The following is an 11415-nucleotide window of genomic DNA, read 5'->3' as shown; positions in this document are numbered from 1 at the left end:
TCAGTGCTCCAGCAGCCCTGGGCTAGGTAAGAGCAGACAGCTCCTGTCTGGCCCTGGGATGCACTGCTGAATCACAGTCCTCTCCATAACATTATTCACATGAACAGCAGTGTGGATTTGCCCTTTAATCACATCCCAAACAAGTGATGCAGGAACAGTGCTGTGATGGGCAGTGGACACTCATTGCCCACTGGTTCCCAGGAAGGATGAGAGAAGGAGCACAAGAGAGACATCCATGCAGAGACAAACCTGAGCCAACAGGCTGAGAAGTGGGGGATTCCTCCAGCACCCCATTGGCCTTTGCTGCTCCATTTCCCCTTCAAACAGTGGACCGAAGGCCAGCCCTGGGCTGAGTCAAGCCTCAGGATCCCTAGTCCACTGAGTCATGGCATGGAGGACAGTTCTTCGGCTCTCCTTGGAGCTCCCAGAGCTGGGAGCTGGGCAAAGCCTTCAGTGCAATGTCCCTAGATATCCTTGGAAGCAGCTGGGCAGGCAAAATCTGTCTTCAGGTTACAAAGAGACACAGTTAGTAAAAGCTTAGAGCCAGCCTCAGTCAGTGGAGATGTGTTTCTGGAGGGGTGATGCTGCAAGCCCCACTGCAGGCATGGAGACACAGCAGCTCTATGTGCAATGGCCATGATGAGCAGCATTGTGCTCTTTGGGGAGCCAGGAGAGACGAACCGATGGGCTGGATGAGGTGCTGTGCTGGGGAGCCTGGCCAGAGGCAGGGTGCTCCTGGGTCACTAGAACGCCTGCTGCAGCCTCCTCTGCTCCTCCTGGGATGGGCTCTGTGGGGACACGGTGGGCACACCGTGAGCAGCACATCCATCCACCACACCACATTCCACCCTAACCCAATGGGCAGGTTGGAGGGGTCTTTCTGTTCCTGCCAGTGTCATAGGCGCCAGGGAAATATTAGGAGAGGCAGGGCAGGAGAGTACCAGGATTATGAGCAGCAGTGCCACAGGGGCCTGGCAAGAGGGTTTACCTGTGTGAAACCTATACTGTTGGCAGCAGCCACCAGCCAGGAGCCAGGTCCCTTTGGTCCCACCTCAACGTGACAGAGTCCAGGGGAGGCACTGGGAGAGGGCAGGGAGGATGTATGGGAGCCTGAGGCAGGGTCATTGTCCTCAAAGGAAAGCAGAGGGGACAGCCCCATCTGGAAGAGTAGAAGAGGGATAACAAAGTTCTCGGTGTTCCATGGCAAGCCAGGTCCCCTGGAGAGGACCTCACTGTGCAGGCCTTGAGGCAAGGCATCCACCCCATCATCCAGCCTCGCAGTACGCCAGTGCTCCCCAAAACCTACCGAGTGGTAGAAGGCATCGGCAGCAGGGTCGATGACCACCAGTGTCACCTGGTCATCACGGGCACGGATCCTGAGCACCGTTTGCTGGTGGTCAAGCCCCTCTATGCTCTCACCATTCACAGCAAGGAGACGGTCCCCTTCCTTCATCCCTGCCTGGTCAGCCGGCAGCCCCACATCCACATCCCACATGAACTGGCCTGCCACAGCAGGACAGAGGAATGGGGGGGAAATGCTCACATAGGCATTCAGCCAGAGGGGAGCCGGTATTGCTGACCCCACATGCAGGTGAGGACAAGGTCCTGCTTCGGGCACAGGGCTTGCAGCTATTCCTGACCCTCAGACATACCTTGTTCAGGGTCAGACTGATGCCCTTACCTGTGGCCCCTGAGCTGCAGTCATCCTCCTTGAGCAGAAACCCATAGCCAGCCGGACCCTTCACCATGTGCAGCTCCCGCACCTTGAAGGGGAGCCAGGAGGTGTCTGCCAAGGCAGCCGTGGCCCGCAGACCACGCAGGCGGTAAAACTCCTCCACGGCACTGGATGCCACCAGCAGCGTCACCTTGCTGCCACTCTGCTTCAGCTGGATGGGAAATGCAGGGCACTCAGTGACACTGGTGGCCCTGGTCCCCCATCACCCGCACTGCAAGCTCCCACCTTCCTGGTGAGCTGCGTGTGTGAATAGTTGCTCACGCTGGCCCCGTTCAGCTCCAGGAGCCAGGAGCCCGGTGGCACCCCTGCTCTCTCCGCTGGCCCATCCTGCTGCACTGACAGCTGGAAGGTGCCCTTCACGCCTGCAGGGAAGAGAAGAGGCAGCCTGGGGCAAGCGGGATGCTGTGTCAGGGAGGACCATGGCATCCCGCTGCTTTACCTTCCGGACCTGACACGCTGAAGCCAAAACCGCTTTTGTCCCGTGTGATGTGGCAGAGGCGCGGGCGGATGTCAGCAGGCAGCATCTGGGACAGGTCCCTGCCTAGGGCCTTGGATGCTTCATAGGAGTCACCATCCAGCACTGCCAGCAGGACTTGGTTCCCACTGGCCTTGATCTTCTGCACCACCTGGAAGGACCCAGGCTGTGATTCCTGGGCAGGGCACCCCTCCAACTGCAGCTTATGGCATCAGGATCCCTGATCAGGGAGGATCAGTGAGCTCCCCCAGCCCTGGGATGCTCCCGGCTTACCCTGTGGTGGTCCATGTGGTCCACGAAGTGGCCATTGACCTGGAGGAGCCGGTCCCCATCCTGCAGTCCCCTGCGCTGGGCCAGCCCCCCCAGCTCGACCTGGCGGATGACATGGCCCTGGCAGCCCAGCTCCTCGTTGAGGGAGAAGCCAAAGGTCTCCGTGCTGCCCTTGCTCAGGAGGTAGAAGCGGGGCTCACCCACAGCCTCACCATCTGCATGGGGGCACAGCCCGTGAGTGGAGCCCTGTGGAGATCCTAACACAGGCTTTCTACCCTATTCTGGGCTGGGGTCTCCCCAGTCCTGCTGCCAGAGCTCCCTGGCACATGAGAGCTCAGGACCCCAGCAATGCCCTGCTGCCAGAAGCCCACGCTGACATAGGCACACCATGGGGAAGATAAAGGTATTTACCCGTGTCCTCAGTCAGCGACAAGGCAGGGTTGTCTATCCCATCTTTGGGGTTAAATTCAAATGTTCTGAAATGATAAAGGGCAGGCGAGGCCACATTAGTTCAGCAGCACAGCCCTCCCCCTGCCCTGCTGTGGGGAGCCCCATTCCTCCCAGACGGGGCCAGCTGGGGATACAGCTCCTCCTCCTGGGAAAAGCCAGGAGGGGATCTCCCTCTTGGACTGTCCTCCACATCTCTCCTGAGCTAACAACTCAGGGAAAACCCTCAGCTGAGGATGTGCCTCAGCACAGCCCTGTTGTGGGGCCATGAGCCCCAGGAAGCCTGTGGCCAGGGAGAGCTCAGCACTTACATGATGGACTGCTTGTCACCCTCGAGCCCTGCAGAGGGAGAAGAGAGGTCAGTGCAGGAGGCAGTGGGCTGGGAACAGACCTGAGGATTTACAGGGCTTTTGAGTGAGGGATGAGAAGGGTCAGCAGTGCCTCAGAGAGCTGGCTGGAGTGAGGAGATGGAGACAAACACATTCCCCTCTGCATAGCCCCACAGAACCCCTCCCCACCTCTTCTAGCACAAGGATCCTAAACCCAGGGAGAGGGAATTCCTGCCAACCACTCCCACAATGTCCATCTGCATGTTCCTGGATGCCTCTAGCAACTTGCCATGGCCTGCCTGGGCTCTGATATTGCCTTGCTTGATGCAGAAACAAGGAGAGACCTGCGTGTGAGGAAGGGTCTCTGCAGGATGAAGCCCCACTGCCCCAGTACGTACCTTTTGTTTGCTTCATGGCTGCAGGGAATGCAAGAGGGTGCAAGGTACAGGGTGAAGTGGCAGCAGAGCCAGCGTCCACGCCTCTTACAAGACGCGCCAGGTTTAATGGTTAAACAACCCCAGTGTCTTCCCTGCCCTCCCAGCGCCAGGGCACTGCCAGCCCTCACCCAGCAGAGCTGGGAGCAGGGACCAGCACCCTAAAACATCAGCTTCCAGCTGCCCCCAAAGGCAGCCCACAGTGGGGAAGGCCAGCTGGTGTGACATGGAGCAGAAATGGGCTGCCCCATCCTTGCCTTGTGAGATGGGGTAAAGCCAGAGCCCTCCACTCCAACTGTTGGAGGGACAACTGCACCAGTGGCTCCATGTTCCTCCCCCAGGAAGGGCCCAGAGAGGAGGTCGAGTCATGGCACTGATGTGCTTCAGTGGAAACAAAGCAGCGCACTTTAATACTACCAAAGGTTTCACAAGCTAACCTGAGTCCTGCCCCTCTGACACTGCTGTGGCTCAGGTCTGAGCCAGCACTGGACAGGCGGCAGGGTCTGGATCTCTACAAGCCCCATTTGCTCCTGGCCTGGCATCTGTACAGCTCTCCCACATTTCAGCCTTGCCCACAGATAAGGGCTGAACTCCACGTACCCAGCACCTTTGACAGCCTTGGTAGCACCCAACCACTAGGCATCTTCACGTGGATAAGGGCGCAGTGTTTCCTCCCCAGCAGCACTGCTCCCTGCCTGGCTGGGTGGATGGACAGCAGGTTTAGAGGGTCCCGTGCTGCAGCTTCCCCAGCATCTTCTTGACCTCACTCTCAACTCGGAGGAACTTTGCTTTCCTCCAGGGGTTGGCAGTCTGTCTCCGGCTGCTCTCCAGGTCCTGCAGGATTAGGGAAAGGTGCTGCCGGACCCGCTCGCGGTCCCAGAAAGGCAGGTTCTTCTGCACCACGTTCAGGATATTGGACCAGTAGTCAGAGACATCAGTGCCTGCTGTAAGGAAGACCAGCACCCTGACACCATCCCGGTCCATGCGCAGGCTGTCAAGCGCCCGCTTGCCATCCTCACTGATGTCGTTGAAGTACAGACTGCGGGTTGAGAGGAAAGGAGTGGGAGACACTGTGAGGGCAGGGAGGCAAGACACAGAAGCAGACAGGCTCAGTACCACAGGGAGGGACACTGCGCCAGAGGGAAGGGACAGGGCAGAGTGAACTCACTGCACTTTGTCCAGCGTTGCGTGTTTTTTGGCCACCTCCACCACTTGCAGGGCGGCCGCGTCTGTCAGGGAGTTATAGCCCAGGTTGAGCTCCTGGAGGTGCTGGTTCTTGGCCAAGTGTTGAGCAAGGACCTCAGCACCCCGGTCCCCCAGCGCGGTGTGCAGCAGGGACAAGCGGGTCAGCGAGCGGTTGCCAGCCAGCGCCTCAGCCAGGTACTGTGCCCCCTGCTCACCCACGGGGTTGTTTGTCAGCCTGTGGATACAGGAGCTGAGGGCAATGCCGAGGCCGGGCACATGGTGGGCAGCAGGGACAGTTTCATGCAGGACAGAGGCAGTACTCACCGCAGGCCGCTCACCATACACTTGTCATGCAGGAGCAGGTCACGGATTTCCTTGCAGGCATCAGAGCCCAGGCTGTTGAGCTGTAGACTGATGCAGAGCAAGACAAAGAGGTGGCAGGTCCGCAGTGGCTGTTACCTTTAAAGCTGTCAACCCTTCTCTCTCCATGTCCCCTGGCTCTCCCCATCATTATCCCCAGACAGGGACACGCAAGGCTTCCTCTCCACAAGGGAAACAGGACCAGAGCTTGGGTAGCATCAGCCAGCAGAGCCAGTGCCGGCAGCAGCAAGGGAGGGGAAAGGGGTCCAGGGTCGGCGGCGGTGAGTGAAGGTCTAAGGAGAGATCAGGACTCCACCGAGCCGGCCTGAGCACCCGGGGGAAGGAAGTGCTGCAGATCCCTGCTGCACAGCTCGAGTCCATCTCTGCTGAGAGCAGCCCGCCACCCCCTGGGCGACAGGAAGGCTGCAGTTCCACAAGCGGACTGCAACGGAATCCACCCTTTGGAGCCCACCTTTCGGCTGCCCATCTGCTGCCCAGAGTTAGCGGTAGCAGAGTCAGCTACACGGGGGTGCTAAACAAAGGGTGGGGAGCTGGCATCCCAGCCTGCAGCACTGGATGCAGAGCTGCCCAAAGAGTCCTGCCAAAGGGTGTGTTGGGACTGCAAATCCCAGCATGCAGTGTCCTGCTTAAGGAGTGCTGCATATCGGAAGCTGTAGTTCCCTAGGTCTGCACTGAGAAAAAACAAGGACTTGCATGCCCTTCCCTGCCTTCGCCATGTTCAGGCTCCTAGTGTATCCCTGTGATGGGCAGAGATGAAGGAGAGACCCATTTCTGAGCACTGCCCAAGGGCAGAAGAAGGTGGTACTCACTGAAGAGTTTTGCATCGCAGCAGGACAGAGAAGAGGATCCTCAGGCTGCTTGTGTCAAGGTTGCAGGAGCTCAGGTTCAGCTCCTCCACCTCATGGCTTGTGGTGCCCATGACAGATGCCAGGACAGAGCACTTGAGAGGGGTCATCTTGACGGATGAGAGGTTGACAGTCCGGAGGGAGCGGATGGCCTCGGCTGTGAAGCGCTCGTTCTGGAACTCATGCAGGAAGAAGAGGTAGTCCATAAGCTCAGATGGGGGCAGCCCTTTGCGGCTGTTCCTGATGACTGTCTTCTTCATGGCCTTGGCAATCTCAAAGGCTGCCAGGTTCTTAATGGAGCAGCCCAGCTGCTCAAGGATGGCACGGTTACGGCGGGACAGGATCCCACCCATGAAGATGGGGAAGAGCTCAAAGACCTCATCATCAGGAGCCTCATCAGGGTGGCGCATAGGGCCCTCCACACCCAGGATGCTGGAATTGATCTGGTCCAAGACATCATCATTGTAGTAGTCCTCTTCTTTGAACAGCTCCTCTGCCATGGTGTGGGCAATAGTATCCTGGTCCTTCCCGCTCAGCCGGGAGAAGTAGCGAGGGAAGATCTTGAGCAGGTTGAAGATCACTGGCAGGAAGCGCAAGGGTAGCACCTTGGAGATGATATTCACAACGACAGCCACATCTTCACTCACCTTCCCAGCGACCTCCGACAGCTCCTTCCCCACTCTCTGTGCCAGCGTCTTCTTCTCGCCCAGCACCACATACAGGGCTGCCAGGTACTCCTGCATAGCAGGGATGGTGAACACAAAGGTGTGCTCTTTGCCTGACTGCACACATGGACTGAGGAAGAAGCGGAAGACATCACTGCGGAACACCTCCAGGAGGTTGAGCTCACTTTCAGTCTTCATCTCCACCTCAAAGCACCGCTGCAGATCATCCTCTGAGAAACAGGTCTTGCGGGACATCACCCCTTCATAGGCCAGCTTGCCCACCGTCTTGGCCACGTACTTCATCATGGAGATGTTGGTGGGGTCGGTGCTGTCCAGCACCTCCCCACTGAAGTTGAGCCTCAGGAAGCTGGTGTAGATACCCGTCAGGGTCTGGCTGGGAGGTACCATCTTGGTGAAGTAGAGGAAGTGCAGGGTTGTGCACACCAGCCAGCAGTAAGATGGCAAGAAGCAGGCAGCAGTTATTTGGTTGTGGCGCTCCAAGTTCCTCGACAGCATCTCCACTAAGTTCTCCGGCTCACCTGAGCTGCTACCCACACCATCCCGTACACTGCAGCTGGGCTGGCTGAGGCGCATCTGGAAGTACAGCTTCTGCAGGTTGGTGTCAGAGAAGCCACAGATTTCGGCATAGCGACCCACGTACTTGCCAGGGATCCGGCGCACTGCCGATGGGCGTGTGGTGACGATGATGCTGGCCTGGAAGCAGAGGGCTGGGTGAGTTTGGAGCTGCCCTTTCTCTGGCTTTGATCTAAGCTCAATAGGGTCCCAGGTGTGTAACCCACATATAGGTGTGCAAGGATCATACCACGCAGGGCCTGGGGTTCAAAGATCTGCTGGCCAAAGAGCATTGGTTCAAATCTGGCCTGGGCAGGAGGGACAGAAGAGCTTTCCCCATCCCCTGCTAGACATGTATTGAGTCTGGAAGATCATAGCCCAACAGACTGCTTTCTTTGCCTTACCAGACCTCCCCTAAGATCCCACAGAGACAAACCAGTAAGCGACACCACTAACAGTGAGCACCTCCAGGAATGGAGACTGCCTCTTCACGCACAGCTAAGCTGGACCACAAGCAGTGAGCATAAAGGCCATGCCTGCAGTGCCCCAGGGCTCACCCCCAGCCTTTCTCCAGCAGGAAGCAGCTCGAGAGAGACACTGACCTCTGGCAGGAGGTATTTACGCAGCAGGTTGACCACAATGGCAGAAGGAGGCACAGGCTCACTGGGGTCACAGCACAGCTCTGTGCCAGCCAGACGGAAGTCCAAGTTGAGCCGCTCCAGGCCATTGAGGATGAAAAGCACATTGAGGTTGGAAGTGCCCAGGATCGGCACCACGTCCCGGAGGTGCTGATACTTTTTGGTTATGAGGCGCCGCAGGGAGATGGGAGCATGACTATGGGACAGGTCCTCACAGGAGAAGGGGATGAGCAGCTCAAAACGGGGTAGGCGACCATGGCACCAGTCCACCACCATCTTCTTGATGAGGGTGCTCTTCCCTGTGCCCACAGTGCCGTACAGCACCACATTCTTCACCTGCCGCCCGCAGCAGTCCACGTCAAACAGGTTCTGGAGGCTGATAACCTGCCTGCAGGACTGCTGGAGCTGGTTCTGGATGGTTAGGCCAGGCGAGGGCTTCAGGATCTCCTCCAGGGAGCTCTCCCGTATCACTGGGTCCACATGGACTGCATCCACTGAGAAGGAAGGGCCGAACTGCCTCTCTTCATTGGGCTGGTGACTGAACCATGCAGACAGGCTCTTCTGGTGTTTCTTGATGGCATCTGGGAAGAAGAAGGTGCTTGACAAGATAAGAGCTTCTCACTAGCAGGGCACTGGGGATGTTGCCTGCCCCAAGCCACTGCAGTGATATGGCTGTAGAAGGGAGGACAGAACCCAGTTCTTGCTAACCCTCACACTGCCCCCAACCTATCATATAGGACCCTCCATCCCCTGCAGTGCAGGGCTTTGAGCTTACCAGAAGAGGCCACATTCCTTAGATGGGACAGGCGAGAGGTGCTGGGCCGGACTGAGCGCTCCTGGTTCCCTCCATGGTAGTGAACACAGCCCCTGCAAGAGGAGCAGGAGTGTCATAAGTAGGACAGGGGCAGCAGGTCCAAGCCCTGCCTGGGGCAGGGTGCGCAGATCACAGGTGAGTGCCACCTGAAGTGCTAAGAGCCACCTCACCCCTTCCTTCCCCTGCACCAACAGAGGGCACAGATGGAAACTGAAGGCAGGCCATCAAGGGTGCTAAGTGCTATGCATCCCCACCAAATCTTGGTGAGGCAGAGAAGCTGGGCTGAATTCAGAGCAGGCAGGGAGTAGGGTCTAGGTTGTTTTCTAAGTGGAAGCAAAGCAGCATCTCTGCCCACAGAGCCCCCATTGTCTTAAGGCAGCCAGGTCAGCTACCCAGGTCCCATGGCAAAAAGCCACAGGGCAGAATGGGCCATGCCCCAGTTGTGCAGCACTCTACCTGTTGAAGGAGATGCTGCTTGTGCGAAGGATCTTCCTGGAGAAGTAGCTGCCTGCATTGCCTGGGGTGGGAAGAAGAATGAACATGGTCGGGGATGGCGTTTTCCAGCCCAGCAGAACTAACACCACCGAGCTCACTGGCTTCACATCTTGCTTCATTGTGGGGTGACCCATAGACTACACAGGCACAGAGCCCAGCTCACCTGGCACTGAAGCAGCACACAGATGATACAGACTTCTGGTCTCCCTGCTCCCTGGCAGGGATCGATGCAGCTGCATCCAGCTGCCCCAGGGCAGGCAGCTCTGGCATTGCACGGCCCGTGACATCCTCTGCCTGAAAGAGAAGGGACAGCCCATGGGGCAGGTTGGGCTTACTGAATCCTTGGCAGTGCTGAACCTTCTCGCCTGCGAGGCTGAGGTGGCTGCAGCACACGGGTGCTGAGCACAGCCTCTTCCCATTTAAAGCGGCCAGGGCACAGGCTGGCTGTGAGGGCTCAGCTGGTTCCTCAGAGCTGCATCAGGTTCAGCTCAGCACAGGGTTTTAACAGGCAAAGCTCCCATCTCCAGAGGTGGATGAGGGGCTCTGGAGTGCTCACGCTGCTGTCCCACATGGGACCAGCTCTGTGGCGCAGAACAGGATGCGGTCAGCAGCTCTGCTCCGCAGGGATGAGGCACAGCAGTGCCCTGCCCAGTCTTACCTGCTCCGATGCAGTCCAGTCCGGCCAAACCGGCTGTGCCGGTGCTGGCTCAGGCTTCCGCCCCAGCTCAGCAGGGAGATCCTTCGGCAGCACAGGTTGCACTCTCAGCCCCCAGCATCCAGAGGAACTGAAGCAAGGCAGGGAGAGTGTAAGCAACCCCCAGTGGGCTTTTTGCAGTCCCTCATCATGTCATCTAGATGGAGAAACTGAGGCATAGGGTGGGAGCAGTGGAGCTGACCTTGAACCCCCGTGTCCTGCCCTTGACGACTAAGCAGCCAGCAAACTCTAATGCATCCCATTAGGTCCCTTCCAGCACCCTTTGCTACCCAGCGCATGCGGAAGGCCCCGTGCCGCCCGCCTGCTGCGGTACCCCTTCAGGGACCCCTGGTACAAGCAGCATCCCGCCTCCCTGCTTCCGTATCCGGAGGGACACGGTGGCTGAGGCCCTGGCGGTGCGGGGACCTGGAGCTCAGCGCAGTGGTGAGGCTGGGGCTGTGGGATGCAAGAGCAGTGGTTGTGCCGAAAGCGGCAGGGTTACCTCCAGTGGGGCTCCTCGCCAGGGAGGTTGACCCCGTAGCTCCGGGTGCTGCCAGGCGCTGAGCCCGGTGCTGCTCAGCCACGTCCTTCCATCCCGGTCCCGGGCAGAGGCTCTTCTCTGGAGGCGGCTGTTGTTCAGCTGCAACTTCCGCATCCCCAGCCTGTCCCATCCCGCCCTGCGCACAGCAGCCGCCGGCTCTGCCAAGCAGGGTGGGAACAGTAACCATGGTCCTGCTCCGGGGACACGGCGGAGAAGCCAGCAGGCACAACAGCAAGGAAAACCACGTGTACCCCCAGACACCAGGATGCAGTGTGGGGGCAGTCCTGGTGTCTTGGCAGCAATGCTGCAGGGGGAGCTTTCTCTGCACACATCTGGTGGCTGTCCATCCCCAGCTATGCAACAGGAGCCTGCAAGGACACATTCTGCTCCACAGTGAAACTCGCCTGTGCTCACATAGAGCATGGTGCAGGGAGCAGGACAACAGCAGCCTCACATAATAAAGAGCCTGGGGGAAGCTGTGCTGGCACGGCACTGCCCGGTTTTGCCTGGCTGTGTAACACAAGTGCATGGACACACGCACAGACATACACACCTACCCTCTCACTGCTTGCAGATGCACTCTAGCAATGCTGAGACCATCTGCAGGGCTGCACGCATACTGCTTGTTCCCTGGGTGCTGGCTTGGGAAGTGCTGGCCTGCCCAACCATAGGCAGTGCTGAACCAGGGGCACTGGGGCCCTGGATAACCCCAGAGGTCTGCACATAGACCGCATGGACAGAGATGCCCCTGCACACACGCTGTGCCTGTCCCCATCACTGTGTGCTATCCCCCAGTACCCCTTTCCACACCCCGCTGCAGGGACACCCATTGGTGTACCCATGGGTACACACATCTCCCCTCGCATGCATGTCCTCTGGCCACTCAGGGAGGGG

General features: G+C 58.5%; 2 protein-coding genes across 5 annotated transcripts; both read right to left on the bottom strand.

The window, feature by feature from the left end:
- Positions 1-110: 110 nt before the first annotated feature.
- On the bottom strand, positions 111-4423 carry NHERF4 (NHERF family PDZ scaffold protein 4). Of its 2 annotated transcripts, none has more exons than XM_062608714.1 (10): positions 4291-4423; positions 3239-3266; positions 2892-2956; positions 2484-2695; positions 2175-2361; positions 1961-2097; positions 1682-1886; positions 1307-1503; positions 989-1159; positions 111-788 (listed from the first exon to the last, which is right to left on the bottom strand). In XM_062608714.1, the coding sequence occupies exons 1-10, from the start codon at positions 4331-4333 to the stop codon at positions 744-746; spliced, it is 1290 nt and encodes a 429-aa protein (XP_062464698.1). In that variant the 5' UTR covers positions 4334-4423; the 3' UTR covers positions 111-743. The 2 variants fall into 2 exon arrangements, with proteins under 2 accessions (XP_062464698.1, XP_062464699.1); XM_062608715.1 differs by lacking the exon at positions 4291-4423 and adding an exon at positions 3655-3923.
- NLRX1 (NLR family member X1) lies at positions 4073-10636 on the bottom strand. Of its 3 annotated transcripts, none has more exons than XM_062608708.1 (10): positions 10483-10634; positions 9945-10071; positions 9450-9580; positions 9248-9308; positions 8753-8844; positions 7942-8558; positions 6066-7480; positions 5200-5286; positions 4859-5110; positions 4073-4729 (listed from the first exon to the last, which is right to left on the bottom strand). In XM_062608708.1, the coding sequence occupies exons 3-10, from the start codon at positions 9571-9573 to the stop codon at positions 4411-4413; spliced, it is 2967 nt and encodes a 988-aa protein (XP_062464692.1). In that variant the 5' UTR covers positions 9574-9580; positions 9945-10071; positions 10483-10634; the 3' UTR covers positions 4073-4410. The 3 variants fall into 3 exon arrangements, with proteins under 3 accessions (XP_062464692.1, XP_062464694.1, XP_062464695.1); XM_062608710.1 differs by lacking the exon at positions 10483-10634 and adding an exon at positions 10183-10452; XM_062608711.1 differs by lacking the exon at positions 9945-10071 and having other exon boundaries at positions 10483-10636.
- Positions 10637-11415: the final 779 nt, after the last annotated feature.

This window comes from Pezoporus occidentalis, unplaced genomic scaffold (genome assembly GCF_034315485.1).
Source record: "Pezoporus occidentalis ecotype Australia unplaced genomic scaffold, CSIRO_AGI_Poc_V1 ctg130, whole genome shotgun sequence".
NCBI classification, from domain to species: Eukaryota; Metazoa; Chordata; class Aves; order Psittaciformes; family Psittacidae; genus Pezoporus; species Pezoporus occidentalis.
The sequence above is the reverse complement of the archived record's forward strand: the minus strand, read 5'-3'. Positions and strand labels throughout refer to the sequence as shown.

Coding starts and splice junctions, on each gene's coding strand:
- NHERF4 (XM_062608714.1), bottom strand. CDS start 4,333: ATGCCTAGTGGTTGGGTGCTACCAAGGCTGTCAAAGGTGCTGG. Junction 2,957..3,238: donor GGTGACAAGCAGTCCATCAT/GTAAGTGCTGAG, acceptor TTATCATTTCAG/AACATTTGAATTTAACCCCA. Junction 1,887..1,960: donor ACACGCAGCTCACCAGGAAG/GTGGGAGCTTGC, acceptor TTTCCCATCCAG/CTGAAGCAGAGTGGCAGCAA.
- NLRX1 (XM_062608711.1), bottom strand. CDS start 9,573: ATGTCACGGGCCGTGCAATGCCAGAGCTGCCTGCCCTGGGGCAGCTGG. Junction 8,559..8,752: donor AAGGAATGTGGCCTCTTCTG/GTAAGCTCAAAG, acceptor TCTTCTTCCCAG/ATGCCATCAAGAAACACCAG. Junction 5,111..5,199: donor TGTATGGTGAGCGGCCTGCG/GTGAGTACTGCC, acceptor CTGTATCCACAG/GCTGACAAACAACCCCGTGG.